Genomic DNA, 27,473 nt, shown 5'->3' on the forward strand with positions numbered 1-27,473 from the left:
GGAAGCGGCGCGCCCGACGCGAGGGGCGACGTGGGCCGCCACACGCCACCCTGCACTCGTGGCGCCGAGGCTCGCGTAAGCGGCGCGGAGGGAGGGGCAGGGCGGGGGGCTCCCTCCGCCACCAGGCGGCGCGCCGCAAGGAGACGTGGCAGCCGCTACGGTTGCCGGGAGCTGTAGTCGGCGGAGGAGGCGGTTCGTGCCTCCGTTCGTCGCCCGCGGTTACCGGAGCTCCGCTTATCCCTGAGGCGAGCGCAGGGGTTGGCAGGGCTCCGGGCTTTGGCGCTTGGGCTCGGTGGGACCGCGGCGGGCAGAGGTGGATGCGTTGGCATCCGTCGTCCCCGGCGGCGAAGAGGGAGTGGCTAGAGGGCTGGGCCAGGCCGGGCGGTGGACGCGTCCCGCAGCGGTGGCATCGCCGCTCTCCTGGGTGGTGGTTGCGGTCGTTTGGGCCCGAAGCAGCTGGGGCAGGTTCGGAATTTAAGACGGCGGTGCGGGAGGCAGCGCGGGAGGCTGCGGCATGCGGGACGGGAGGACGGCTGAGGCGTTTCCTGGGGGAGACGGAGGGATGGCGACGGGGTCCGCGCTTCCCGCCCGGTCAACTGGCCTAGGCCGCATCACTCTGGCGGCCCGTCAGCGCCGGGGACTTGCAGGGTGGCTGCCGGCCCAGCTGCCTGTGTGGCTGTGTTTACGCGCGGAGACGTCCCAGGCCGAACTCCGGGAGGCTTCTGCGGTCCTCTTTGGATGGCCCACCTGGCGCTGCACCATGTCAGTGCCTCACGGGACTCTGTCCCGGAGAGCAGCCAGGGGCCTGATCCTGCTAGGGCCAATCTGTCTGGCTACTCTTGTTCTGGACCCTCTCTTCCTTCGAAGGGGCGGCAGCGGCCTCTAGCCTCCCTCCTGACAGGGTCTTGTAAGGTAAGAGACGTGAGCAGTGAGAGCAGATCAGAGTCTTTGCAGCAGGACTCCGTGGTGCCTGAGTGACTGATGGCATTGCAAGCACACACATGGACTAGCACTCCATTGAATTTCCAGTTGTCTCATCCTGATGCCTTGCATGCCAGGTCATGTGTATTGTTCTGCTTTTGTGAGTCACCCCCTGAGACCAAGGCTCCTCCAGGTGCCACGCAGTTAGGATGCCTGGCCTCAGGACTGTACATTGCAGCCTTGCTGCTAGGAATAGACGTGCTTGTTCTGCTAAGCCTGTGTGGTTTCGGTGTAAATTAGCATGATTGACCGTGATGACTTATTTATTTTTATTGTGATATGAAAAAAAGCATTCTTTTGTTGGAAAAACTCTGGAAGTGCTGGAGCTGTTGTATCACATAGGACATAGCTATTGGTGCAAACTGGTAGAATGTGTATGGTTTTTTGTTTAGTTGTTTCTTTGATGGTGTTTAGTAATCCTATGTAGCATGAGTGCTAGACTGCATGACTGCAGGAATTATCAAACTATGGTCACCAGAGATCTGGAACTGAGCAGTTTGTAGAGCTAGGTAAGTTTTGTGATATTTTAAAATAAATATTTGCCAGTAAGGCGTGTGTGGTTTGGAACAAATCCTGAGGGTTGGCAATGGCACTAAGAATGCGGGAAAGAAATAATGCTCAGAGATGAGGCAGCTTTCAGAAAAGTGGAGTATATTATTTTTTCTGGTATCTGTGGGCTATGATAACTCTTATCTTCAGGAGTCCCAAGATAAGACCAACCCCTTCTGTTGTGCCTGGTGCTTTCAGCTATATTGATGTTGTGTTAGGTCTGAGGCGCACTGGCATCTGCTTGGTAAAAAAGGAGTGAAGAAGTGATGCAAGTGTTGTGATTAACAGTATCTGTGCCATAAATATAAAACAGATTTGAGAGATTTCTGGGGCTTTTTTGGTTTGGTTTTTTTTTTTTTCTTTTCTTCTCTCTGATTAAGTCTGCTTAAGGATTTGGACTTCAGAACAAGTTATTATACACCGTGTGATTAAACTGATGATCCCCATATGCCCTTTCCAGTGGCTTTGTATGTCTCCTGGGAATTGCCTGTATTTAACAAATCAGTGTCTGAAGGAAGATCTTACCCGTGACTTTACGTTCTCCCTTTCTAAAATGGAATAAGCCAGTGAGGGATTTTTCAGATTAAACTTCTAAACACTAACAGTTCAACTTTGTTTTGCTTTGTTTGAAAGAGTATTGTCTTTTTGGTTGATGTTAACTTCATCTTAATAGCTGAAGATTTTTCTTTTGTCATTTTCTTTCTTGCTTTCTTGTTAGTGTGGTTTTGATATCTTTTTTTAAATCTTTCAGGATTCTTGGGCTTTTTTTACTTTTGATTATTTTTTTCTTGTTGAATAGAAATATGTGCCCATGAATTTGTCTATTGACTAGTGCCACGTGGGATGTAACACTTTATTTGAAGAAGTTGTTACACTGGGAGTGGCTACAAATGATTGTTTTGTTCAAATAAACAAATAAATAAATATCTGCTCCTTATTCTGGACATTTGTCAACTTATGCTTAGTCATTAACAATCTGTACTGCTCCACAGAATCCAAAAGTTAGGCATGCTGTGATTAAAGATGAGAAGTTTAACAACATTTGAGTTTAGTATTCCAGATGCATTTTTGTCTCATTTTAGACTGTTTAAAGAATGGGGTACTTAGGGTTCTTAAGTATGATGTTGTGTGTTTTTATTAGCAGGAACATCTATTAAATACCACAAAGGGGTTAATTAAAGGTGACTGAAAATATGGCCTCATTATAAGCTCTGAGGTGTGACTGATTTCTAGATGATGTGATTTTTATCTATATTAAACTTGTGAATCTCAGTTTTTAGGTTATCTGAAGAATGCTTTCAAAGTATGGTTCTGTCATTTAGGATTATTGCAAAATATTAGCACAAATGTAATTCATTCTTATTAAACATACATCAAAACGTGAATAATTTGCCAGTTCGGACTTCTAGTCTCTAAATCAAATTATTTCATTCCTGCTTTTAGCACAAGCCCTACTAAAATTTTCAGTCCCAACTTTAGCTTCAATATCCCTTCACTATACACAGCCTTCAACATTTGGGAATTGAGGAAATGGCTGAGATTTGGCTTTAGGTTAATGCATGAGATTGAGCTGGTGAGAATTAGTAAAATGTACTTATCAGTCAACTAAGGCTAGACCTCGTGTCGACACTATATTTTCTTTGTGTAATGTGGGGGGTTATCATCATCCCTATGGTGTCTTCATTAGTACCGACAAGGATTATTACTTTAACCAAATAGTTCATCAAAGCCTAACAAAAAACAAAGTTCTATTTAAAGAGTTTATTGTAAGGATGATTGATAATTGTGGATGTGTTCTTTCTGATTTTTCTGTGGTTCTTTTTTCTATTTCTCCTCCTTTTTACTTTAATATAAACCAGGATTTTCTTCTAGTTAAATATGGTGAGAGTCTACGATTTCTAAAATCAGTTCATTATCACAAATCGCTAGATGGCAGTACTGCTGTTATTTTCACCTAAATACTTCAATTTACTTGTCAGATTTTCTTGTCTCTTCAGTTTAGTAATATGAAGTGTTCTGGTTTAGAGGAAGTCACTTCGTTGAGAGTTAGAGTCTTCAAGTGCTATGTGCTGCAAATTATGTGTTTGTGGCTTGATCTACAAAGGATTACTACCTTTTTTTTTAAAATAATTGAAGAGACAGTCCAGTTCCACACCCAGCAGTCATAAAGTGTTTGTAGTCTGGTCTTACTGGGGACCTTTTTCCCCGCAGCCACCCTAAGGGAAGTTAGAAACTCTCATTGGAAACTTTTGTTGAGGACTGCACACTGTTAAAAGTGTGGATTACTTGTTTTTTTTTTTTTTTTCCTGCCGTGTTCTTTTTCCAGCCATGTGCTTCCCTACACGTATTACCTGTTTCAGGTAAGCAATTTAGATTTAATTGTTAAAACGTATATCCTGTAGGATCAGTTTTAATTATATGTAGTGCTGGATTCTTTCAACATGATGAGCTATTAGCTTCCAATTAGATCTGTAGTACTTTCTGCTTTCCTTTCCTTTTGTGTGTTCCCTCCTCCCCTGTTTTATCCTTCAGCCCAGCCTTTTTTTTTAAAAATAAAATTATGTGTTTTTAATGTGGCAAGTACAAACTACAGCTGTTTTATGTTGAAAATTCCCTATATAGAAAGCAGTTATTTGTGCAGACTTCATGTTGGTCTGTGGCAGGTCAGGACTTAATGTGAGATTGATGATTGTGTGAGGGGATGGGTAAGCTAAGCGGAAAAGACAACAGGAATGTTTAGGCTTCGTGATTTTCTAATTGACATGAGAATGGGTAGAAGGAAAGGGAAAAGAGTGAAAGAAAAAGTTGAGAGGGAAAGCAAAATACTGTAGGCTATTTTGGTGGTGTGTTATGTCAGAGAATAAAGGAATTTGTCTACTCTTCCAGCAAAGGATAGAGAGAGGTTGTCTCTTCTCCAACTGATGGCAAAACCAAAACTGATTGGTGTACATGGTGCATGAGAGTATAGCATGTGTTAGAGTCAAAGGATAACATTTGAGCCAGAACAGAAGGGAAACAGCAGTAAGCTTCTGACTGGGCATCACTCTGAGGGTATCCAGGTTGCTAGGACATACTGCGTAAGTGTGCATACCTGGGCTGCCAAAGACCAAAGGAATGGAAATGAGCACTACAACTTGCACCATTCACCTCTCTCTTCCATGTCCTGCCCAGGCTAGATTTGCAAATGGTTGACTTTCCCAGAGAGGCTAGCAAGTGAGACGAGAAAATGTTAAAAAAAAAAAAGTATTTATGCTTTTTAAGAAATTTAAATTTAAAATAAGTTCTGTAGATTTTTTTTTTTGTCGCTTTCAGCAACCAACTTGTAATTTTGGCAAGTTTGGGATTACTGTTTCTGTTTAATGCTTGCTTCACTTTTCTCGTTCTAAAGTTAATGAAGAAAAGCAACTACAGTGTTATTTGCATTTCTACTAATTCCTGACTTTCTATATGTCAGTTATGTTACTTTTGAGTGGCGTGTTGTCCATTCTGGGACTCCACTTTTTAATTGCTCTGTGAAGCTTTCAAAAAGTTTTGTACAGAGTTTCTGAAAATCTGTTCTGTGGAACTTTTTCAGTTATTCTACATGGCTGTTGCATTATTTTAAGTGGTAAGCACCTCTCAGGAGTTTCTAATCATGGCATTTTGTGAAATCAAGCAGCAGATTAAGCAGCCTTGAAAAAATAAAATATTTCTAGGAGGTTTTTGTCAGTGATTACCTTAGTTGCACAATGGAAAATTCTTTCTTGCTTTGCAGTGTGTAATTGGGAGAAGAATGACTTTAGAAATACTTCTGTGAGGGGGAATGCAAACTGTAGATTGATTAAAAGACAATCTTAATATTGCAAATTCTTCTGCTTAATGAAGTTTTCTAAGGAATGGTGAGATGTGCTTGTGCTGCAAGGACAGTCTGTTCCCCACCAGGCAATTGCTGACCCTTTTGTCCTGTCTGAAGAGAAGCTTTTGAATGAACTGAAGAGATGTTCAGAATCTAAAATAATACCTCTGTTGTAAGAGTTTTCATGAAGACTAATGCACATGAACCACATTTACTTGCGTTCTGAGGCTGGGCTCAAACATTTAATCTTACACAAAGCATACTGGTTTGTCAGAGGGGCAGTAATTTCTTGTGTGTGGTTTTGATGCTTTCATTTGTTTTGAGACTCTTTATAAGTTTATCAAGACTAACATTGACATCCTCCTTTTTTGATTTTTCAGTTTGGTAATAACAGTTATTTTTCCTCCATGTTTAACTTAAGAGTTGTGTATACATTTAAAACAGCAATGAGGCAATGAGTGGTTTTCCTTGACAGAGAGGAATACCCCTGTGTCTTTGTAAGTGGAGTTCTTTTTATATACACATGACTATTTGGCTCATTATCTAAGACCTTTCCTCTGTAAATTGTTAAAGGAAATAATCTAACAGTCCTCAATAGCTGCTGATGTTGTGGGTATGGTGAAAAATGTGAGTGTCTTGTTTTTCACTATATATAGAATTTTTATTTCTTTAAAATTTCCCTTATGTCTTAAGCCTTTATACAAAATTTAAGATTTTTAAATAAGCATATAGCTTTACTTTTCCAGAAGTAGTATATAATGAAGGGCTGTGGTAGTTCGAGCCTGGCTGGATGCCAGGTGCCCACCACACCGCTTTATCCCCCACCTCCCCAGCAAGCCAGGGAAGGGGAGAAAATAAGATGGGAGTCTCGTGGGTTGAGATAAAAGCAGTTTAATAAATAAGCAGCAAAGCCGCGCCCGCGGGAAGCAAAGCAAGAGCAGATAAGCTGTTACTCTCTACTTCCCATCAGCAGCGATGTCCGGCCACCTCCCGAGAAGCAGGGCTTCGGTAGCAGGGTAGCGGTTGCTTTGGGAAGGCCAGAAATGAATCTCGCCTCTCCTTCCTGCTCCTCTCCCCCAGTTTATATTACTGAGCTGACGTCATATGGTATGGAATATCTCCTTGGTCAGCCTGGGTCAGCTGTCCTGGCCATAGTCCCTCCCAAGATCATGCCCACCCACAGCTATTGGTGAAGGTGGGGGAAGGAATGCTGGAGGGACAGCCCTGATGCTGTGTGAGCAGTAGTCATAATATTGATATCAACAGTAAACACAGCACTGCAGGAGCTGCTGTGGAAAATCGCTACCATCCCAGACCCACTACAAAAGGTTTACTCAAAGGTGTTAAAAGATACTTCAGTGTAATCTGTTGGGCTGTTGCCAGCTGTGCTGTGCTTCATGAGGTTCAGCAAGGCGTCTGTACTCAGATGTGATGCTCAGGAGCGTCTGCTGAAGTGCTTAAGCATGAGAGGTCTACAAGTTCTTGGATAGTCATGGTTCTTTGTACTGGGAGACCTTGGTCTTGCCTCTTGCCAGGCTTTCATTCCTGTCGTTCATTAACTCTGTAAAGAACAGGTCCTTGTTTGAGTCACTACAGCTCAACAATGCAGCAAATACTACCCTGTAGTTAAGTTTTCTTTCAATGGGATATGGGTTTTGTGATGTGTAATTACCTCTCTATTATTGCTTCTTTAAATACCATCAGTAGTTTTCTTTTTTCTAGAGCTGGCATTTGAATTACCTTCTCTGTTCAGGAATGTAAATAATCGTTATAGCCTTTACTTTTTAATTTAAAACATTTTTCCTTGTTTCTCAGGATGCACTTTCTTATTTTTTTTTTTCCCCCTTATAGCTGTTCATAGCTGAAGGAAAATGATGGAAGAGAGTGGAATAGAGACAACTCCACCTGGCACGCCACCACCAAGCACAGCAGGGGCTGCTGCTGCTGCACCTGTCTCATTAGGTACAGAAACTGCCTCAGCAACTTGTGTATTTTCTTCCTGTCTTTTGACACACAACAATTCATCAAAAATGTTTCAATCAGCATAATTCAGTGCTGTTCTCCAGACTAACTGAAAGAACTTTAAATATTTCTTAGTTGGGGAAGTGTCAGGAGGTTGGGACGTCCCTTTTTCCTGCTGTATCTAGCAACAGGACATGGGATAATGGGATGAAGCTGGAACACAAAAAGTTCCATTTAAATAAAAGAAAAACTACTTTACTGTTCAGGCGAGGGAGCCCTGTCACAGGCTGCCCAGGGAGGGTGTGGAGTCTCCTTCCTTGGAGGTCTTTGAGACCTGCTTGGATGTGTTCCTATGTGACCTGATCTAGGTGGATCTGCTTTGGTGGGGGTGTGGACTAGATGATTTCTAAAGGTCCCTTCCAACCGCTACCATTCTATGATTCTAAGTGTGCTTCTTGTCTGGCATGTGTCTAACGCAGAATATTTGATACATTTTCTTTTTTCTTGAAGCTTTTCTATGATGTCATGTGAATGCATTTGTGTTTTGAAGGATGTTTGGCTAGGCAAATAATACCTTCCATTACTGCATGCAATTAGATGAGCAGCATAGAAGGGGAGTTAAAACCCAAACAAATTTGCAACCTTGCAGGGGATAGTGGTAAACCTGGATATTCATATAATAATAATACTACGAGTGGTCATCCAAACACTCTGATTTTTTTTTCAAGAATTTGAACACCATATTCAGAATAACAAGTACTTAATTTTGTAACAGATCTGGTGGTGTTAGCTTGAGTCACATTTGTGCAGTGTTGCATGACTTAAAGGGATTGACACTGGTACCCTCAGTTGTTTGCTGACTTTCATCAAATTGTAATGCTTTGCACATTGTGTGCCTGATTAAATGAATTTGTGGATTATGTTACCTCATTTTAGCTATACTAAGCCTCATAAAGTATATGAGTGAATTAAGAAAGATTTCTGCAGAGACCATGGGTTGAAAATACTAATAATGCAAGCACAAACAACAAACAAATGGAAGTGCTGACCCTTCTATGCCTGTTTATGTGCACTTTGCACTGTTTTTTACCTCATAACATGGATACCCTTTTAACAAGATCTGACAAAAAATTGTCAAGAAAAGTTAAAAAAAATCTTCAAGAGAACTGTTTGAAATATAAATTTACATCTGGTATTGTTAATGATGATCCTTGCCCCAAGTCTGCATTGTGCCTTGAGATGTTACTTAAGGATACTGTGAAGCTACTGTGGTTAGCAACACACCTAAAAACTACACAGAACAAGAAAACAAACTTCTACTTTTTTTTCCATTACAGTACTTAAATTCCAGTAAACCTTTATAAATGTTTAGAAGGCTGTGGAAATGTCTTACATAATGGTGAAGACAAAAAGCTACCTACATTGGGAAAACGTTTATTCTTCCTGATATGGTAAAAATGTCTGAAATAATCCACAGTAAGCAATGTGGTCACATACTAAAATGAATTCTCAGTGAATACTGTGGGAAGACACATTGAAAATGCTGCTGATGATTTGAAGAAATGAATATTAGAAAAAATTACATGTCATTGGAGGTTTTCTATATAGCTTCTTTAAAGTATCTTTGTTAGGTATCTTTTCCAGCTGTGACAGCCATTAGAACCAAATAGCAAAATAATCTAAATGTGGAACCAGGCCTTCCAGTTGCTATACCAGGAGCCATTAATTCAAGATTTTAAAAATAATGAGGTTTCTTCAATCACATTGCTCATACACACAAAAATATAATTAATGATGGTATTGTATAGTATGTTAACCATTATTAATACACTGTAATATAATAATACATATAGTATATATAAATATATAAGAATAATAGGTAGTATATACATAATAATACATATAGTAGTAGAATACTAATCAATTTTCATGGGGAGCAGAAAAGTTTTTTGTACTGTTAAACATTTTTTTTTGCATTATCTCATTTTTTAAAAATTTCTATTCTATAAAAATTCAATGGTACATGTAAATAAGCAAATCTGCATGGAGGGATGTGTGCTGAAGGATGTGTGTGATTAAATTTGGACACCACTGAAGTATTGCAGTTTGACTGTCCTTGATCTTTAGGCTGAGGCTAGTGAGACACTTGAGCAGTTATAACTTACTGCTCTCAGAATTAGTTATTTATGATTTCTGACCCAATTTTCTGGCTGAACTTGGCTTAGAGAGCAAAACTGGGTTATCCGAGGATCACCTGAAGGCCAGACTGAAGCAGAGAAGGCAGAGGGATTAGGACTCTGGGTGCCAAGGTGGAAGACTGAAGTAACTCCCACTCTCAGACATTGTGAGTCTACATTTTATTCGTAAAGATTGGCACTTCCTGCATCATCATTACTCCTGTTCTTTAAGCAGTCACTCAGAAAAAACAGTACCAGCTAGAAATTCCGAGGCAGATTTCAGCTGCTCTAAATAAAGAAGTCAAATATTCGCTCATCCTTATGACAAATAGGGTGATGTGAGGAAGAAGTGGTATAGCTTACAATATCATCAAAAATTTAGTGCAGTTGGTGTTGTATGCAAACTCAAGCAGAACTAAAATTTACCTTGAAGGGAGATGTACAGACCAAGTAAAACTTGTAACATATCTGAGTGATTATGTACCTGTGTCTCAGATCAAGGCTCATCATTTCTAAAATTCCTTTTTTCTCTTTTTTTTCCCAGCTTTGTCCAGTCCCCTTACTGTACCAACTGTGTCACTGTCTCCTGCATACTCACCACCCTTGCCGTCTGGAGTGACTCCAGTTACTCCTTCTATGATGACTTCAGCTTCTCTTCCACTTGGGCCTTCTGCAACGGTTTCTACTATTGCACCACCTCTAACCCCTGCCCCACCTCCTGGTGCCCCTTCAGCTATGAGTACATCTGTGTCCCCCTTCTCTACACCTCCTCCATTAACCTTTACTGCTGGCGCTGGTCTTCCTGCACCTCCCACTGGTCCCCCTGTTTCAGGATTTTCCATGTCTTCAAACTATGACATTACCAGAGGTCATGCTGGTCGAGCACCACAGAGCCCTCTGATGCCTTTAGTGACTACGCCTCCAGTTGCAGGTAACTTTATTTCAATGCTTTTGTGTTTATGAGGCAGGATGAGGGGTTGTTTTCCACCACTCTGATAGAGTTCTGTAAGTTCAGCTGCTTCTTATTCTGGGTACACTTACTTAATGTAGCTGCACTCCAAAGAAGAGAGAGTAGCTGTTAAAACACAGTCATGGTGTAGGACACAGAGACATCTTCCGTAGAGTTCTGCTAGCATTTCAGGGCACAGAAAAATCTTAGAGAGCTTTGTTAACTTTCACAGGGAAGCCCAGCTGAACATACATATGTATCTTTTGTTTAGATCAGAGAGTCAACTTCAGCTATTATTCCACAGAATTATCTCAGATTTTCAGGGTTTTGTTCTGAAAAGTTACCACTAGCTGTCCATCACATGACACTAGCTTCTATTTTCTTGTTTCCAGCCACTGGATTGCATTAGGACAGCTAAAAATACGTACCTCCCATGCAAGCAATTGCTGTAGTTGCTGAACTGATGTAATTTTCTGCTAGTGGCATGGAAACTTGGCTCTTAATGTTGGGCCAGGATTTTACTGTTATTAGTGATACTTCTTCTAAGTAGTCTGAATTAGGAAAAATGTCTAAAGAGACCTATCAGTTGTAAAATAAAAATAACTCTTGATTAGGGCTAGCACTGGAATATCTGTTAAAAATAGACTTGGGAAATGGAGCAAAAGCTTATGTTTAAATTTTCTACTGTTTGGGATTCTTTTGTTTTCCATTCAGATATGTAAAGCTATTAATTTACTTGCTTCTTTTCTATTGCTACTAATTTCCAGCACTCAGGGTTAGAAAATTTCCTACTCCACTGTCTTTAATTGCGTATGAGCACATTCCTATCTTTTTGTTCAGAGAAGAACATCCATTCTTCTTTTTCCTCTACTGAGGGCTTATTCTGAAAATTTGAATACAATGAAAAAACACTGCTGTTAAACTAACCTACTAATTAAAACTCATTGTTTAATTTTATACATAATGTACAGGCACTCTGTTATATATTCTAACCTTTGACAAGGGAGCCTTAAAGAAATGAAGTGTGTCAGCCCAGTATTCTTTTGTCCTTCCTGCCCATTTTCCCATTAAACAATTACATGTTGCTACAGTATAACAAGTGAAACATATTAAAATAAATGAACACTTGTGTTTTATTTTCCCCTCTTCATAGGTGTTTTGGCAGATCCTATTACTCAACAAGCAACTTTCTCATCACCTTTGGCTGCTGGAACTGGTTCTGCAATCACTTTTCCTGAAGAGTCTGAAGACCCCAGACTATCTACTGCCCAAGGTGGAGCACCTGCTGGAGGTCTGTGGGGCTTTATAAAGGTATGGGGTTTTGTCTGTTACCCTTCTTGAGGCATTGCTACTTGTTACTGACTACAGTAAGAGATACTTTATATTTTAAGTGCATGTTGCTGTATAAATCCTGTCTTTTCTCTGTCCTTATGTGCAAGGTGGCTGTTTTTAATACTGGTGTTTGCTGAAGCAATGCATTTGCTTTTCCTCTGTATAGAAGAGGGAGGACTACACAAATGCTGGTATTCTAGGGTAACATAAGTGCTTGTGACAGGAAGGTATACACATACCTAACAGATTCTATCACATGTTCTTCAGTCAAGTGAAACTTTAGAACTTCTTTAGGACCTGAAAGCTAATTTTTACTTCAGTTACTGAATATACTGTTGTACCTCACCACAATTCTCTGCATATCTCATTTTTTTATAGTTTCCTAATAAACTGAGGCAAGACCTGCCTGTTTTAAAACCAAAAACAAGTCTCTTCAAGAGGCACAAATACATAATTCTTCAATCAAAGAACAGTTTACCTACAAGATGTCTTAAGATATTTTGTAGGATTTTTCTGTTCTCTTAGAAGACACAGAGAATATAGTACAGAAAATTTACTCCTTGTGGAGTATTGACAATTATATGTCATGGTTTAGGCCCATCAGGGAACAAAGACCACGATTAGCCTCGAGTACCGAAGAGGCTGAGACTTGCCCAAGGACAGGGAGAGCTTAATTGCCGCTTAAGGTTCAGGACAAAACAGATCAGGCCACTCGGTTTGGGGAAAGAAAACAGAAAATAATTTAATGCAACATCAACTAAAACCATACCCCCAAAACCCAAAACATAACCAAAATAAAACAACACAGAGTAATACAACAATGAAGAGTCCGACCAGCCTTTTTAAGAACACCTTCTTGCCACACCTCCCCTCTTCCTGGGCTCAGAGCCCTGATCCCGGTGTTTTTACCTCCTCCCCCCTTGAACGGTTTGGGGGGGGAGTCAGTTAATCTGTTCGCGAGAGCTTCTGCCGTTTGTCTCTCCTCAGGACGGGTGAACTCCATGCCAGAGTCCTCCCTGCAAGTCCGTGGGGTAACTCACATGCATGGCAGACTTGCATGGGCTGCTCCAACATGCACTTATTCCAAAGGCTGCAGCTCCTCTTTGCCTCTCGTGTCGGGCTGCTCTGCAGTGTGCAGGCTCTCCAACACAGCCTGGGCCATGGCCTTCTCCCCACACAGTCCCTCGCCCGTCCGGGCTCACTCACATGGAGCTGCTGGTAACTCTCGGTCCTGCCATGGATCTCCATAGGTTTCAGGGGCACAGCTTGCATTCTCGCCTCGGCTTGCGGATGGGTCTCTGGTCTATTGCTTCTCTTTCCTTCCTCCTTCTCTGGCTGAAGGGTCTGCGTGGTCGCCTCCATCTTGTATCACTCATACACCTCCTGCCAGTGCTTCAAATTCCCATCCCCTAAATAGTGATGGCAGAGGCGCCAGATTGGCCCAGCCAGGCCGGAGGTGGGTCTGAACCCAGGAGCCGGGGGAGAGTCCACAAACTCTTTACCGGGTCTTCACTGCAACCCGCTCCCCCTGTTACTAAGTCAAAAGCTGCTCCTTGCTAAACCAGAGCATTGTACAATATGAAAGAGTGATATTAATCCTCCATCAGTAGGGTGAGAACAAAGTTGTCATACTGCCATTTTCAAGGAGACTTGTCTTCTCATGATCGTAAAATCACATCGTCTTTCCTCCTTTTAATGTCCTTCTGGCAGTTGTTATATTGCTCTTAATATTTGTAATAGATGACAAGGTTCCAGAAGAGAACATTTTTCTTGTAATGTGATCATGTACCGCTTTTGAAAACACCAGACCCTGCAATTGCAAGTTAGTTGAAAAGTGTCATCCACATTACTGTTGCCTTTATACCAGTAGGATCCATAGAATGTCTATTTCTATCTGTGAAGAAGATCTGTATCATTGACTTTAAGAACAAAATCTAGTTGGTTTTTTTTTTTTTTAAGTATGTAGTGTTCCATGTGCTCTGTGTATTCAGTGACCTTTTTGTGAGAATTTCCTAGGTGGAAGAATGAGGAATCATTAATTAGTTGAAGCCACCAAGACTTTAATGTATGTAAGAATACATCAGACTCAGTGTTTTTTAAAGATCAGAATCGGGGACACTAACTGGTTATTATAACAGACATCCATCTTGGACTCCCCATTGAAGAGCTTACATGATAGTTGCAGCAGTTATCTTTATTTCTGTTCTTGAAATAGTTTGAACTATGGTTTTTCCTCCAGTATTCTTAAAAAAATCATACACTTTTCTTTCAGATTCCCTTTAAGCTAGGTAATATCTAAGACTGGGACTATCTAAAATAGACAAATTACTGGTCTAGAATCAAATGAAACTGTTTCATTTCCTTTGATTTGCCAAAGATGGCTAAGTAGTCTCATAGCAGTTTTGAGACTGGTTGGTCCATAATATATCAGAGAGAATGTTGGATACTACTGTGATTATTGCACCTGACAGCTTACATGTTTGACTGTTTGTGCAATGAAGACAGCCAGGACCTCAATTTTCAAAGGATTTGTGATTGAGCTCTGCCAATGTGGAAGATTGTCCATTACAGTGATTTGGATTATGTGCAGAAGATGTATAATGACTTTGTGTTTGTTAGGCAGTGAGGCTGGTGATAGGAGAAGTTTGGCTTTGCAGTACTGGAAAGATACTAGAACTGGAAATTTCTACTTAAAATGTTCCTGAGGGTCTCACAGCATTCACTCACTTTTTGTTAAAACAACAGACAAGCTTTACATTTGGAGAGAACAGAGGAAGTAATGTAAACTTCCCTGTTCTTAATGGCATACCGTAGATACAAGAGCATATGTGGTACTGAGTGAATGCTACCATTCAGAAGTCTTGTGTTACATTCATGAGAAATAAGTGGCTACAGTGGGCTCTGGCTTCAAAAAGCTTAATTGTGCTAGAGTGAGGGGTTTTTTTATTTCTTTACTGAATGGTACAGTAAGGCTTAGTATTCAGCATAGTGGAGAGAAGAGTACCTGAACCCAGCAACAAACTAAGATAGTCATTACTAGTAGCCATATAATAGATATCTCAATAGCTGTAGAACTGTGGATTGGTTTTATTTTCTTTATTAGACTTGCTGCAAAGAAATACAAAGCATTCAGTGATTGAATGGCCCCTTTGAGCAGCCTGATACAGTGGAATGTATCACTGCCCATGGCATAGAAATTGGAACTAGGTGGTCTTTGAGGTCCCTTCCAACCCAAACTATTCCATAATTTATGGGAAAGAATCTTTACTGAGAAAAAGTTGTTCTGAGATAGTTAAAACTTGTGTAATTCTGCAGTTTTCCGAAATACTGTGTAGGTGTATGAAGCAAGCACTTTTTGGAAAACTAGCTGCAGCGTGCTGTCCAGTGTAATTCTTGTAATTGAAACAAATACAGACATACAGAGTTTTAGTATGAGAATAAAAGTAGTCTGTTTACTAAAGAGATTTTATAAAGGGTTCGAGTAAAATAGTTTCCAGTGCTTTATCTTTGAAGGATTCAGCATTTATGTTTTAATTCTTTCAGTCTGTGGTCTTATCTGAAATTTAAATAAGCTTTTGATGAGATAGACGATTAAGACTATTTGCAAGACATAAGACAATGTTTGTGTTTATATTTAATGAACTTTCAAGTCTGTCAGCAGTGCCATCTATGATTTGGCTGCAGAATGTAGAATATTTTTCCAGTAATGTTAAGAATCTATAAATGGAGGACATTCAGCTAAGTTTCTTTAGAAATATCTGTTAGTAACTGACCATTCAAAAATAGTTCCTATTTTCCGTAAGAAGGCTGGAAAAGAGACACTCTTCAGCTTCAGCTACCAATGTCTAAATCTAGCTATATAGTCTGATGATACCTATAATTCACATTGGAAAACTACAACTTTGATAAAATGCTTAAGGCTTCTGGTCCCAGACTAGGACTAGATCAAGTGTGTTGCCCACAATCACTGATGGAATCATTTTTGTGTTAGTACAGAGGAGAATGGTCAACATGATGTTTGAGCTTTTGTCATGCACTTGATAGTTGTATCCTATAGCTGAAGAATGAGATAAAACAATAGTTGCAAAGTATAAATGTGATAATTAAAACACCTTTGAGTTTTGTGTGATTGACTTTTAGTTGTAACATTCTGAGTTTTTTGGGGAAAAATAACAATCCAGAAGATAATATGGAAATGTTACTTGTTTAAATTTAGGGTGTAGCTGAAAATCCCATGGTAAAATCTGTTCTTGATAAAACCAAACATTCAGTGGAGACCATGATCACAACGCTGGATCCTGGCATGGTTCCATATATCAGTAAGTATTTGTGCCGAACCATTTAGTAATACATGTCAATGTTAGAGACATTGTTGTGTATTTTCTTCCAGCAGTCTGGTAGCAGCGTTCCCTAGTTGTGCCAATACTGCCTTTGGTCTGCATGTAGATGAACCTGGCCAGGAAACTTATAAGGCTGAGAAGAAACTATTGGTTGTATTTGCATTTTGTTTGTCTGAGCTGTTTTTCATCTGGACTTACTCTGTGATCCAACTAACCATATTACTGTACTATTGTACCAATCCAATCAAAAATACATGGAGTAAAGTGGAAAATGACCTAATTACTGAGTAGTAGTTAATTGTTCCACATTTAAGGGAAAATACCCCAGCAGCTAACTAATGAGGAGATAGTGGGATAGGGAATTGGTGAGGAAACCAACCAGCTGAGAAAGTATTTTAGAGGAACAACAGGATGCAATGCAACGCTACAGTAAATATTGATTATGTGCAATTTGTCAAACTGTATTTAAGGTTTCTATTGCAGTCATAGAATCGTAGACTCACAGAATGGTAGGGGTTGGAAGGGACCTTCAGAGATCATCTAGTCCAACCCTCCTGCTAAACCAAGTCCACCTAGATCAGGTCACACAGGAATGCATCCAGGCAGGTTTTGAAAACATCCAGAGAAGGAGACTCCACAGTCTCCCCTGGGCAGCTGGGGCCAGGGCTCCCTCACCTGAACAGTGAAATAGTTTTTCCGTGTGTTTAAATAGACCTTTTTGCATTCCAGCTTCTTTCCACTACCCCTTGTCTTGTCACTAGATAGAACAGAAAAAAAGTGATGCCCAAACCTCCTGACATCACCATATAGATGTTTGTAGATATTAATGAGATCACCCCAAAGTCTCCTCTTCTCTAGACTAAACAGCCCCAGCTCCCATGTAAGTTACCCGATAAGAAAGATGCTCCCGTCCCCTGATCATCTTGGTGGCCCTGCGCTGGACTCTCTCCAGAAGTTCTCTGTTCCTCTTCTGCTGGGGAGCCCAGAACAGGACACAGTACTCCAGATGAGGCTTCACCAGGGCAGAGGAGAGGGAGAGCAGAACCTCCCTTGAATTGCTGGCCACACTCTTTGTGATGCATCCCAAAATACCATTGGCCTTCTTGGCCATGAGGGCACATTGCTGGCTCATGTTTAGTTATCGACCAGGACTCCCAGGTATCTCTCTGCAGAGCTGCTTTCCAGCAGGTCAATCCCCAGCCTGTACTGGTGCATGGGATTGTTCCTCCCCAGATGCAGGATTCTGCACTTGCCCTTGTTCAACCTCATGAGGTTCCACTCTGCCCAACTCTCAAGCCGGTTGAGATCCTGCCGAATGGCAGCGTAGCCTTCTGGTGAATCAGTCAGTCCTGTTGCCTGATTTCTATCCTTACATTACTCAGTTATTCATTGAACTTTTACTTCCTAACTCAAATTTCTTCTGCTTCACGAAAGAACTTTTGTACAGGGCATGAGAAAACCAACTGAGATGTACAGTGTTTTTGAACTAGTATAGAATAGGAATGAGAATAAATGTGTGCTTTTGTATATGTATTTTACAGAAACTGGGGGAGAACTGGACATAGTGGTTACTTCTAATAAAGAAGTAAAAGTCGCAGCAATTCGAGATGCCTTTCAAGAAGTCTTTGGAATGGCTGTTGTTACTGGAGAGGCTGCACAGTCTAATATCGCGCCCCAACCTGTGGGCTATGCTGCAGGTTTAAAAGTAAGTTGGTACATAGCAGTACTAAAGTATATCCAATGCAGAGAGAGAGAGAGAGAGAGGAAACATTCACCCAGAAGAATCTGATTTTCCATAAAGGGAAGGTCAATTTGTAGGACAGGTAAATGTTTCTTTTTTTGTTGCCACCTTGATCATTAGATCCATTTAAATGTTCTTGTTGAATCAGTCTTTGGGTTTTTGCAAAGCACATTCTCAGCAAATCAAGAATATGTTATTGTATTTTCCTCAATTGCCATTACATCTACCATACATGGTGATATTACGGCAGTTTCCAAGTATATTGGGCATTTATTCTCAGTCCAAACTAGCACACCATTTTGGGAATGTTAGAAATTAAAAGACTTTGAGACTGAGTTGTCACCCCACTAATTCTTTACATCAGAGATAGTTCAGTCATTGTTTTTCATGGATCTTCCTGCCCAGAAATGTTAATAAGAATTCACTGTATTGCCTTGTAAACAGCTGTTACAGCCCAGAGGACGGGTTAGCAAAAAGTTTTTTCACCAGATTTTAGAACTATACATGATCATCTGATCTATCTAGGTGCAACCACCTCCTTGGCCAGTAACTGGAAACCCTGAAAACAACTGTTTGATATCTTGTTTCTCAAATGGAAACAAATAATTTCCTCCTTAAGAAAAAAGTATTTTCTCCTACCTGCTGTGGCAGTATTCACAACTGAGTAAAGCCTGTCCCCCTAGCAGTATGGTACCTGATACAATTTTATATTGAGGTAAAGGAGCATAGTGTGTATGTTCCTTTCCCTCTGTAGTGGTAATAGTATTTACTTCTGTTACAACTTCAGAGTCGTAACAGGTTGGAGTTAATGATTCCTACATCTTAGTTGGGTAGGTACTACAACAAAGAGATTATTTTCCTTGGTCTTACAACATCAATCCAAAGCTCTTAAAAGGATCTAAACCTGACAAGTCTTCAGCTGCAAAAATGTTAGTGTGAGTAACAGAAATATATACTGATGTTTTAACTAATAGTGAACTTGGTACAATTACTGGTTAGAAATCCTTTGCACGTTAATCTAGTTCTTTTTCATGGAAAAGTAATTAAGAATATTTAATTAGTTTTGTGACAGCTTTTGATACTGTTTTTGAATTCCATTTTGACTTTTCATGAATTTTGATTTTTGTTTCTCTAAAATCTCTTATATTTTCTGTTTAACTTGAAAGGTATGTTTGAGAGTTCTTCTTGCATTCATCTGTAAGCATTGCACTATGTTAGGACTCACAGAGAACGTTTGTATAACAGCTTATGTTTCCTCTTAGGGAGCCCAAGAAAGGATAGACAGCTTGCGTCGGACGGGAGTAATACATGAAAAACAGCCTGCTGTATCAGTAGAAAACTTCATTGAGGAGTTACTTCCTGACAAGTGAGTACTTCAAATGTGTTCTGGGGAGGTGTGGGAGAGTTATATTCTTTGTTGGCTTGAAGGGGCCTATTAAGAGCTGCTGACAGTATCTCTCTCAGCAGAGAAAGGAGAGTGTCTGGCTTTGGTATTACTTTGTCATGACTTTATTTTGGTGATGATGCTCAACTTTGTGTCCAGACATCTCATGACTTTAATATACGCAATCCTTGCCAGGTTTTTCAGAATTCACAGTGTGAAACTTCAGTGCAGTTATGCTGGAGACACTTAAAAAAACGTATAGATGAAGTGCTGAGGGACATGGTTTACTGATGGGCAGTGTGAGGTTAATGGTTGGACTTTATGATTTTAAAGGTCTTTTCTAACTGAAACAATTCTGTGATTCGATGAAATGACAAAATGAAGGATCTGTAAAAGTTACAATTTGGCAAATAGTTTTACTCTCTCTTTGTCTGCAGACTCTCCTTTTTCTCTGAAGTTGTATGGGGAGATATTCTGTCATTTTTAGTAATATGGTTTTGTCAGAGAATGTATTATCCGTTTGCCTTTCACCAAGAGTGTACTTCCTACTTTTAGTTTGAATAAAAAACCAAAGTCTGTGCAGCACAAATAGACTACAATTTGATTCACAATATGCTTTTTGAGGTAGCTTTGTAATTAATTTCCAAAACATTAAGGACAGTGTTATGTTTTGCTTAGTGCAAAGTTTTTTCCTAATGTTTGCATTTTTGTTCATGTGATGGACTTTATTTTATTGACAAACACTGTACTCCATTTTTAAATGTCCATTTAGTATCCTTAGTGGAAGATAGATGGTGAGTTTTCTAAAGTAAATAAGATTAGAGAGTCTTTTAATTTTTGTTTAGGATTTATTTCCATCTAGTCTGATTTAGGTATTTTGTTGTATTTCCACAAAGGCGTAACTGTGAATATGAGATCTCTGTTTTCAAGTGCTCTCATTGTTTGAATTTACTCATTCCTAAATCTGAAGACATTGCTTGAAGTACTTGACAGGAAAGAGCTCAGCCAGGACTGCAAGGTTATCAAAAGGAAAGGTAGCTCATCTTTCCACACCTTACAGGCCCCAAGAATATAATGAGCTTTATTATTAGTTGCAGTAGAAGGGAAGAGTAACGGTGCAATGCTTTTAAGTTTTGTTCAATAGGCAAATTGTAAGCTTCCTTGCATTAACTGTTTTTGGCCCTTGTTTTTTTCTGCAACAAAATTAAGTCATGGTGCTAGTAATTTATATATTTTTGATTCTTAAGTAAGCATTGTGGTGTTGCAGTTCTAATTTGAAGAATGCAGCAGATGTTTTGCTGATATTGGTTACCGTAGTTATCCATGTCTGAAGAAATGGAGTTTCCAAGCAATCACCGGTCGATGCTAAGAGCTCTGCACTTAACAGATCACTCAGAGCTAAACTTGTCAGTTGTTCGTCAGACAGCTGAAGGACATTACATCCCCTTCCAATTGCATGTCCTGAATACTATTTGCAGAAAAGGGGGCAAACTCTTTTTTACATGTAATTCACACTTTAGCTTCTTTATTAAGTGGGAACAAGTTATCTTTAACCATGAAGCTTTCTCAGCATAGTTGGAAGTGAGGTAATTCTCTATCCCAGAGGATTCCAGGGCTCTCTTCTCTGCTACAAAGATGGTGCAAATGAAGTACTTCATCCTGTCCTGCTCCACTGAGCTTTTAGGTGAAGCTTATGTGTCCCAGCGAGTTGTCTGTTAAAACTGGAGTCTTGCATCTCTTTTTGTAGCAACATCCTTGCTTCTCACACTTCAAAGAATTAAATACAGTTTATATGTAGACATGTATGTAGTATATATATGAAACAAAAACTACAGTAATGTTTTCCTTTTTAAGTCTTTTATTAGCTTTGATTTTTTTGTTTCTGCTTTCCCTGGAGTTTGTTTCTCCTTTAGCAACTCAACTGTAAAACTGTTACAGGAAGTGAATACACTGAGGTAGTGATGATGCATTGCCCTTGATTTTATTTCTGTCATGTCAATGATGTTAGTTTGTTGTTAAGGAGAAGTGATTAAAAGTTTTTGCAGGCTAGATAGGTAACCATTTCCGATACCCCTTCACCAGCCTGTACTGTGTCTGCTACAGTACGTACCATCTCTTTTGCAAAGTACAGATCTGGGATGGTAGTGATTTTCCACAGCAGCTCTTGCAGTGCTTGCTTACTGTTGGTATCAATATTATGACTACTACTTGCACAGAATCAGGGCTGTCCCTCCAGCATTCCTTCCCCCACCTTCACCAATAGCTGTGGGTGGGCACGATCTTGGGAGGGATTATAGCCAGGACAGCTGACCCAGGCTGACCAAGACGATATTCCCTACCATATGACGTCAACTCAGTAACATAAACTAGGGGAGAGGAGCAGGAAGAGTTAGGGGCAAGATTCATTTTTGGCCATCCAAAAGCAACCGTTAATCTACTGAAGCCCTGTTTTTCGGGAGGTGGCCGGACATCACTGCTGATGGGAAGTAGAGAGTAACAGCTTTATCTGCTTTTGCTTCACTTCTTGTGTACGAGGCTTTGCTGCTTCTTTATTAAACTGCTGTTATCTCAACCCAGGAGACTCTCATCTTATTTTCTCCCCTCCCTGGCTTGCTGAGGAGGGGATTGATGGAGCGGCATGGTGAGCACCTGACATCCAGCCAGGGTCAAACCACCACAACAGATTATTTTTTTTAATTGTTAGGGAAGATTATTTTAATGAGAAACATTATTTCGAAGACTGTATGAAAACTGTAGCATAATAAATATGGCCAAAAGAATGTATCTGCAAACATGCCCATCTGACAAGCTTTCTTTCTTTGATCTGTGATTTTCATGCATTTCATGTATTTTTTCAGTATTTCATCTAATTTACATGCATAATTTACATGCTGTATGATTTTATATGCATAAAAATTGTTATACACAAATTTTAGTTGAAAAATGCTTGAACACTTTGAAACTCATTTTTACTACATTTGTAGTACAGTTTTTTAAATGGTCATAGTTCAACCGCTGGCATGTTGTTTTTCAACTGAGTGATACTCGATACTCAAACTAATTTGCACATTACTGCAGGTGGTTTGACATTGGATGCCTGATTATAGAGGATCCAATTCATGGAATTCATCTGGAAGCTTTTACCCAAGCAACACCGGTACCTTTGCAGTATGTTCAGCAGGTAAGTGTTCCATTTCGCCAGTGTTGGATTAACAGTTGAGACATAAGATTTATGTTTTAATTTCATTTACAGTGGCATTTACTGATGGTAACTCCATTTGAATATTTTTAAGTTATTAAATGAGGATAAAAACTTTTTTGAATCATGATGATGTATTGCCAAAAAAGTTTTAAATGTTTGTGACAAAGCAGTTCCTGATCAGGAGTCTCATTCTGCAATACATGGCTCTTGGAAGCACTAGTTTTACTTTTCTATTATCAAAGACGAAATATTCCAAAAATAAAGTAACCACAAAAAAAGTACTATCTGAAAAGGAAATCTATCTTTTATCACTGAGATATCATTGTAAGTGTTTCAGTGACTCAAAATGAACCTTCATCAATCTTTACACCAAAGTAGTGCAGGAAGCACTCTTGTCCACCTGAAGGCTTGGTTGCCTTTCATTAACATACTTAACAGTTGTGTTGGAGTTTAATCTAGTGCCAACAAAACTGTCCAATAGTGAAGTGTCTGTATGCACACATGTACAACTAGCAGTTCAGTGAAGCAGGTTCCACTTCATTTAGTTACAAGTTTGTAAACTCAGATCTTACCCTTCCATTTTTAAGAAAACTTACAAAGCCTCGATACATAACGTTGTAAATTACCATCAAACAGACAGCATATTGTACTTAGTAGTATTCTGAAAACTCATTCCTAACGTTGAGGATGGTCCTTACTCAGATTTGTGATTGAACCATGAACACACAGACTCTTAACCTAAAAGGCAAGACTGATTTTGTCTTCTTGCTGTGCTTTTCTGATAAAGATGTAAAATTTCTGAGATGGAAAGATTTAAATCTTGGAAATATCATGGTTCATCCCATTGAAAATAGCACAGTACTATGCAGTTCTTAAATATCACCACTGAAGTTTTTCATGAGATTGTTTACATTGCTTTGGACATGCACTGGGAATTACTCCAAACTCCTGTCACTGAATGTTGCCTGATAGCACATATGAGTCGTACGTTAGTTACCTCTGGTCTGAAAATTCTTTTTGAATAAATGTGTCCATGAAGAGTTTCAAAACAAAACCGTTTGGGGTTTATGTCCTCAGGGGATTGTTTTCTCAAAACAAACAGTAACTGTTAAACTTTTAAAAAATTTTTGGTAGTATAAATTCCAATACAGTGTACAATATTAATAGAATTTTTAGTCTTTATTTTTCGTAATTCTTACAAATTTGAAAAGCTGATGAGTGGCAAAAGGAGGAATGTTGCGCTCTCTTTGTAGTTTTCAAGAATGCTTTTCAAAATGATTGGAGAAAGAAATGAAGCTACAGAAAAAAAAAACCAACCCTAATTAAGCATATACAGCATCACTGAACAGATGATCTTTGAAGGTCCTATCCAACCTAAACTATTCTATGGTGCTATGAAATTAAGTATGGCAATGTGAAGTTATGAATTTAGTAATTGTCATTTTCTCTGTGGAGCTCTCATATGACCTAAAATAAGCTTTTTAAACATAAAGCACAGAAGATACCTTTAATTTTTATTTTACAAAGTAGTCTCTATTTTGCAATTTATAGGTTTTATTATTTGAACTTTGCTGATTTGTAGCAGTAAAAATACCAATTAATTACTTTATGAAGTTCTGTGCTATTGTGGATCATAATGGAGATACTGTCATCAGTCCCTACTTGCAGCTGCATCCACTCCACTTTCTTACTGCCAAATAGTCTGACTAATAAGGAAAATTTCCTGTTTCTTTGTTTAAGAAATCTGTCTTTTATGTACTTCTTTAAGTACATAATATAATATACTTCTATGTAATGAAAATAACAAGTTATTTTCAAATTGGAGCAGCTGGCATATTCTAATTTTGTTGCAAGATATTATTTGTAGAAAGACTGGAACACACTAAGGAACTCTAGTCTTCTGTATATGTACTGGAAGCAAATGAAATTGTTAGTCCATGTATTTTGACTAAGTCAAATATTTGTCAAAAGTGAAATGTGTATGAAAAATTGGGCCCCATACGCGATGCTCTGAAGAACTGAGTAATACTCAGCAATACTGAGGCTAACAGTCTTCAGTCCCTCATTGTATGCGACGATGATCAGAGGTGGTCACCTCAGATGAGCGTCAGACCAGATAAACTTCCCCCCACTATTTCACTTCCACTTCCAGCTTCAGGGAATTACATTATGTAGTCCCTCTGTTATCTCAGTCCTTATTTGTGCCAGGCTCAAATTTCTTCTTGTATTGGGCTACTTGCCTTCTTCAGATGCTTTAACCATTTTTAAACTCTTTAGAGGGTCAGAGTCTCTGTATTAAATGTGTTGTTATTGATTCCATCTGTTGGCTACTTGAAAAGAGATAACTACTTCTGGTAATGGCAGAGTCTTTACTCTCTTAAGCGTTGTATTAGTTTTATACTGTTCAGATGTTATTTGGATCATGATACATACAAATCCAAAAAGTTTAATTGGCTGGGCAAATTATGGGGCAGTCTGAAATTTGGATTCTGGTACCCTTTAATTTGCCAGGTAATCTTTTTGATGTAAGAATGGTTGATTGTTTAGGAAAGTTGGTGATGGTGAGGATCAAAACAAAACTTCTCATCTCAAACCTAATTACCACTTCTCCAACTGTTACACAGGCTAAGAGTCTAACTCCTCAGGACTACAATCTGAGATGGTCAGGCCTGTTGGTGACAGTGGGTGAAGTGCTTGAGAAGAGTCTGCTGAACGTCAACAGGACTGATTGGCACATGGTATTCACTGGCATGTCCCGTCGACAAATGATCTACAGTGCAGCGAAGGCTCTAGCAGGAATGTATAAACAGCACTTACCACCCAGGACCGTTTAACAGAAGGCTGGTCCATGACACTAAGGAGTATTGGGGTTTAATTCTAGAATTGAAGTGAAAACTACATATTCTAATTCTCAGTGGATACAACACATTTGTAATCTCATTGTAAACTATATTTTACTTTTTAAGAAGTGAAGGTAATTTCCAATAGTGGAAATGAGCAATTCCAGTTTTTAACTACTGTGTTATTTCCAGTAAAATTCATAAAACAGGAAATCAGAACAATCATATTTATAACTGGAAACAATAGCATTGCAGTTTGTAAAATGGAATGTGCTATTATTTGACACCTTACTAGGCATTTGCAAAGATAATTTAGTTAGTATACCTTTTTAAAGGAGTTCATTGTTTAGTTATTTCTATTATATTAGTAATAAAAATGTGTTGACAGCGTAACAGGTATGTTATATATGCATTTCAATCCAGAGAGACTGCCTTCTCTTTGGATGTTTTCTTGTGGCCTGTGCTTAGGTGGTAACACCTCATAGGTTTGGTGTCTGTGCAGAAGTTGTGAGGAGTGACACTGAGTTGCTTTCACAACATGTAGCAGTGAGATACTGAAGAAGAGCACAAATCTATGCCCCTTCAAGTTGAAGCGAAATAATTCTGAAATTTCATTTTCCACACTGCATCTTTCCTGGTTTCATGTAACAGCAGTGAAATTGATGTCCAGTTAAAACACTACACAAATGTCAAGTTTTAAATCAGGTACAAACATACACATGAAATTATCTCAGCAGTTTCAGCAATGTAATACTCCAGTGCTTCCAAACCTCCTATTTTTTTCTATGGAATTAGGTAATTTCTTCTATCCAGATATGACTGTCATCAATTTAATGTGGAAAATGGCAAGATGTGTATCATTTGCAGTGTTATACTGGGTTTTTAAAGATTTTTAAGTCTCACATGCCTTCTTGATTTCATGAGCTCACTGTTTCTCGTGTAAGTCTTCAGCAGTGTCTGATTTTTTTCATGGTTATAAATGCCCTGCCTATCCATGCTTACACAATCTTTAATCTTTATTTAGAAATATAAAAGTAATTGTGAAAGAAATATTTTGATAATAATACTCTTTTTAAGAAATGGAGAATAAACAAATACTTTTTGTTTGCCTTAAAGAACCAGTTTTTCAGCTTATATTGCTCTGCTTTTACCTTTCTTAGATACTTTCAAAGGACATTTTTGTATACAATGTACTGTTAAGCCAGCTCATATTTGTACCTGGTGAAAACTTGTTTATTTCCAAGTAATATATTTTGCCTTAATTGGCTTACTCTGTAAATTAGTTGAATAAATGTTTTGCCTAGAGGATTGTGTCTGTTTTAAAGGTTTATTTTCTAATACAACTGATGGAGATCTGTTTATTAAAATGATATTTACATGGTCAAGTTACTAATTTGGCAAATAGTTAAATGCCCCTCTTGTCTGGAAAAAATCAAGAGATACAGAACTTGCAGTCTTGACGTCTCTCATTGGGAGCACTTCTTTGTGTCATAAACTAAAAGAATGATATATGGGTTTCTGTTTGCCATTGTTCAGTAAAGATGTCTTTGCTTTTATTGCAGTTATAATCTGCAGTGTATAATCTGCCCTTTATCCCCTGCTTACAGCATCCTCCATGGTGCAAAGGAAGAGGATATGAATTCATCAGTAGGTTTATGTGCCCTGGCATGAGTTTAAACTGAAGAGGAGTTTCCATTTTCTTTCTGCCTTTCCTGGCTGTGGCCTTCACTGCTTTTTTGAGCAACTAAGAGTGCAGGCTGAAGGCAGCTTCCGATTTTGCAGCATGTATTTCATTGTGGTGACATTGGCTCAGCATTCCAGCTGTCTTATGATGTGGCTAATGTGGCATACTCCAAGGCTGCCTTGGCCTACCTTAGAGAATTTTTAGGTCTTCATTCTCCTGCAGAAATTTGCTTGCTTCATGCCAAAATGGCAGAGACTGCCTGTTCTTCTCTCTCTGTAATTTCTCCTCCTGCCTGAGTGCTGGGATATGAAATGAAACAGTCTCTCCGTTCAAAATCTGTGGCTCGATGAAAGTGGTTGGATATAGTTTTCACTGATCACCAAAGAATTAAAATGTCTCAGCTTTTCAGCTTTTGATTAGTTCCCTCCTTTTACTGAGCGTTGTATTTTTATGTATAAAAAGTAACGTCTTCACATAAAACACAGGGGTTCATCTTC

The 27,473-nt window shown here is 39.2% G+C and overlaps 1 protein-coding gene across 5 annotated transcripts; it reads left to right on the forward strand.

The window, feature by feature from the left end:
* PRRC1 (proline rich coiled-coil 1) lies at positions 1-26,531 on the forward strand. 5 transcript variants are annotated; one of them, XM_062016460.1, is made up of 10 exons: positions 252-912; positions 3,857-3,890; positions 7,217-7,327; positions 10,049-10,435; positions 11,607-11,764; positions 16,002-16,104; positions 17,667-17,830; positions 19,129-19,232; positions 22,329-22,431; positions 25,077-26,531. In XM_062016460.1, the coding sequence occupies exons 3-10, from the start codon at positions 7,237-7,239 to the stop codon at positions 25,284-25,286; spliced, it is 1,320 nt and encodes a 439-aa protein (XP_061872444.1). In that variant the 5' UTR covers positions 252-912; positions 3,857-3,890; positions 7,217-7,236; the 3' UTR covers positions 25,287-26,531. The 5 variants fall into 5 exon arrangements, with proteins under 5 accessions (XP_061872445.1, XP_061872443.1, XP_061872444.1 ...); XM_062016461.1 differs by lacking the exons at positions 252-912; positions 3,857-3,890 and adding an exon at positions 1-75; XM_062016459.1 differs by lacking the exons at positions 252-912; positions 3,857-3,890 and adding an exon at positions 154-245.
* The last annotated feature ends 942 nt before the right edge of the window (positions 26,532-27,473 follow it).

Source organism: Colius striatus, chromosome 30 (assembly GCF_028858725.1).
Source record: "Colius striatus isolate bColStr4 chromosome 30, bColStr4.1.hap1, whole genome shotgun sequence".
Taxonomy (NCBI): domain Eukaryota; kingdom Metazoa; phylum Chordata; class Aves; order Coliiformes; family Coliidae; genus Colius; species Colius striatus.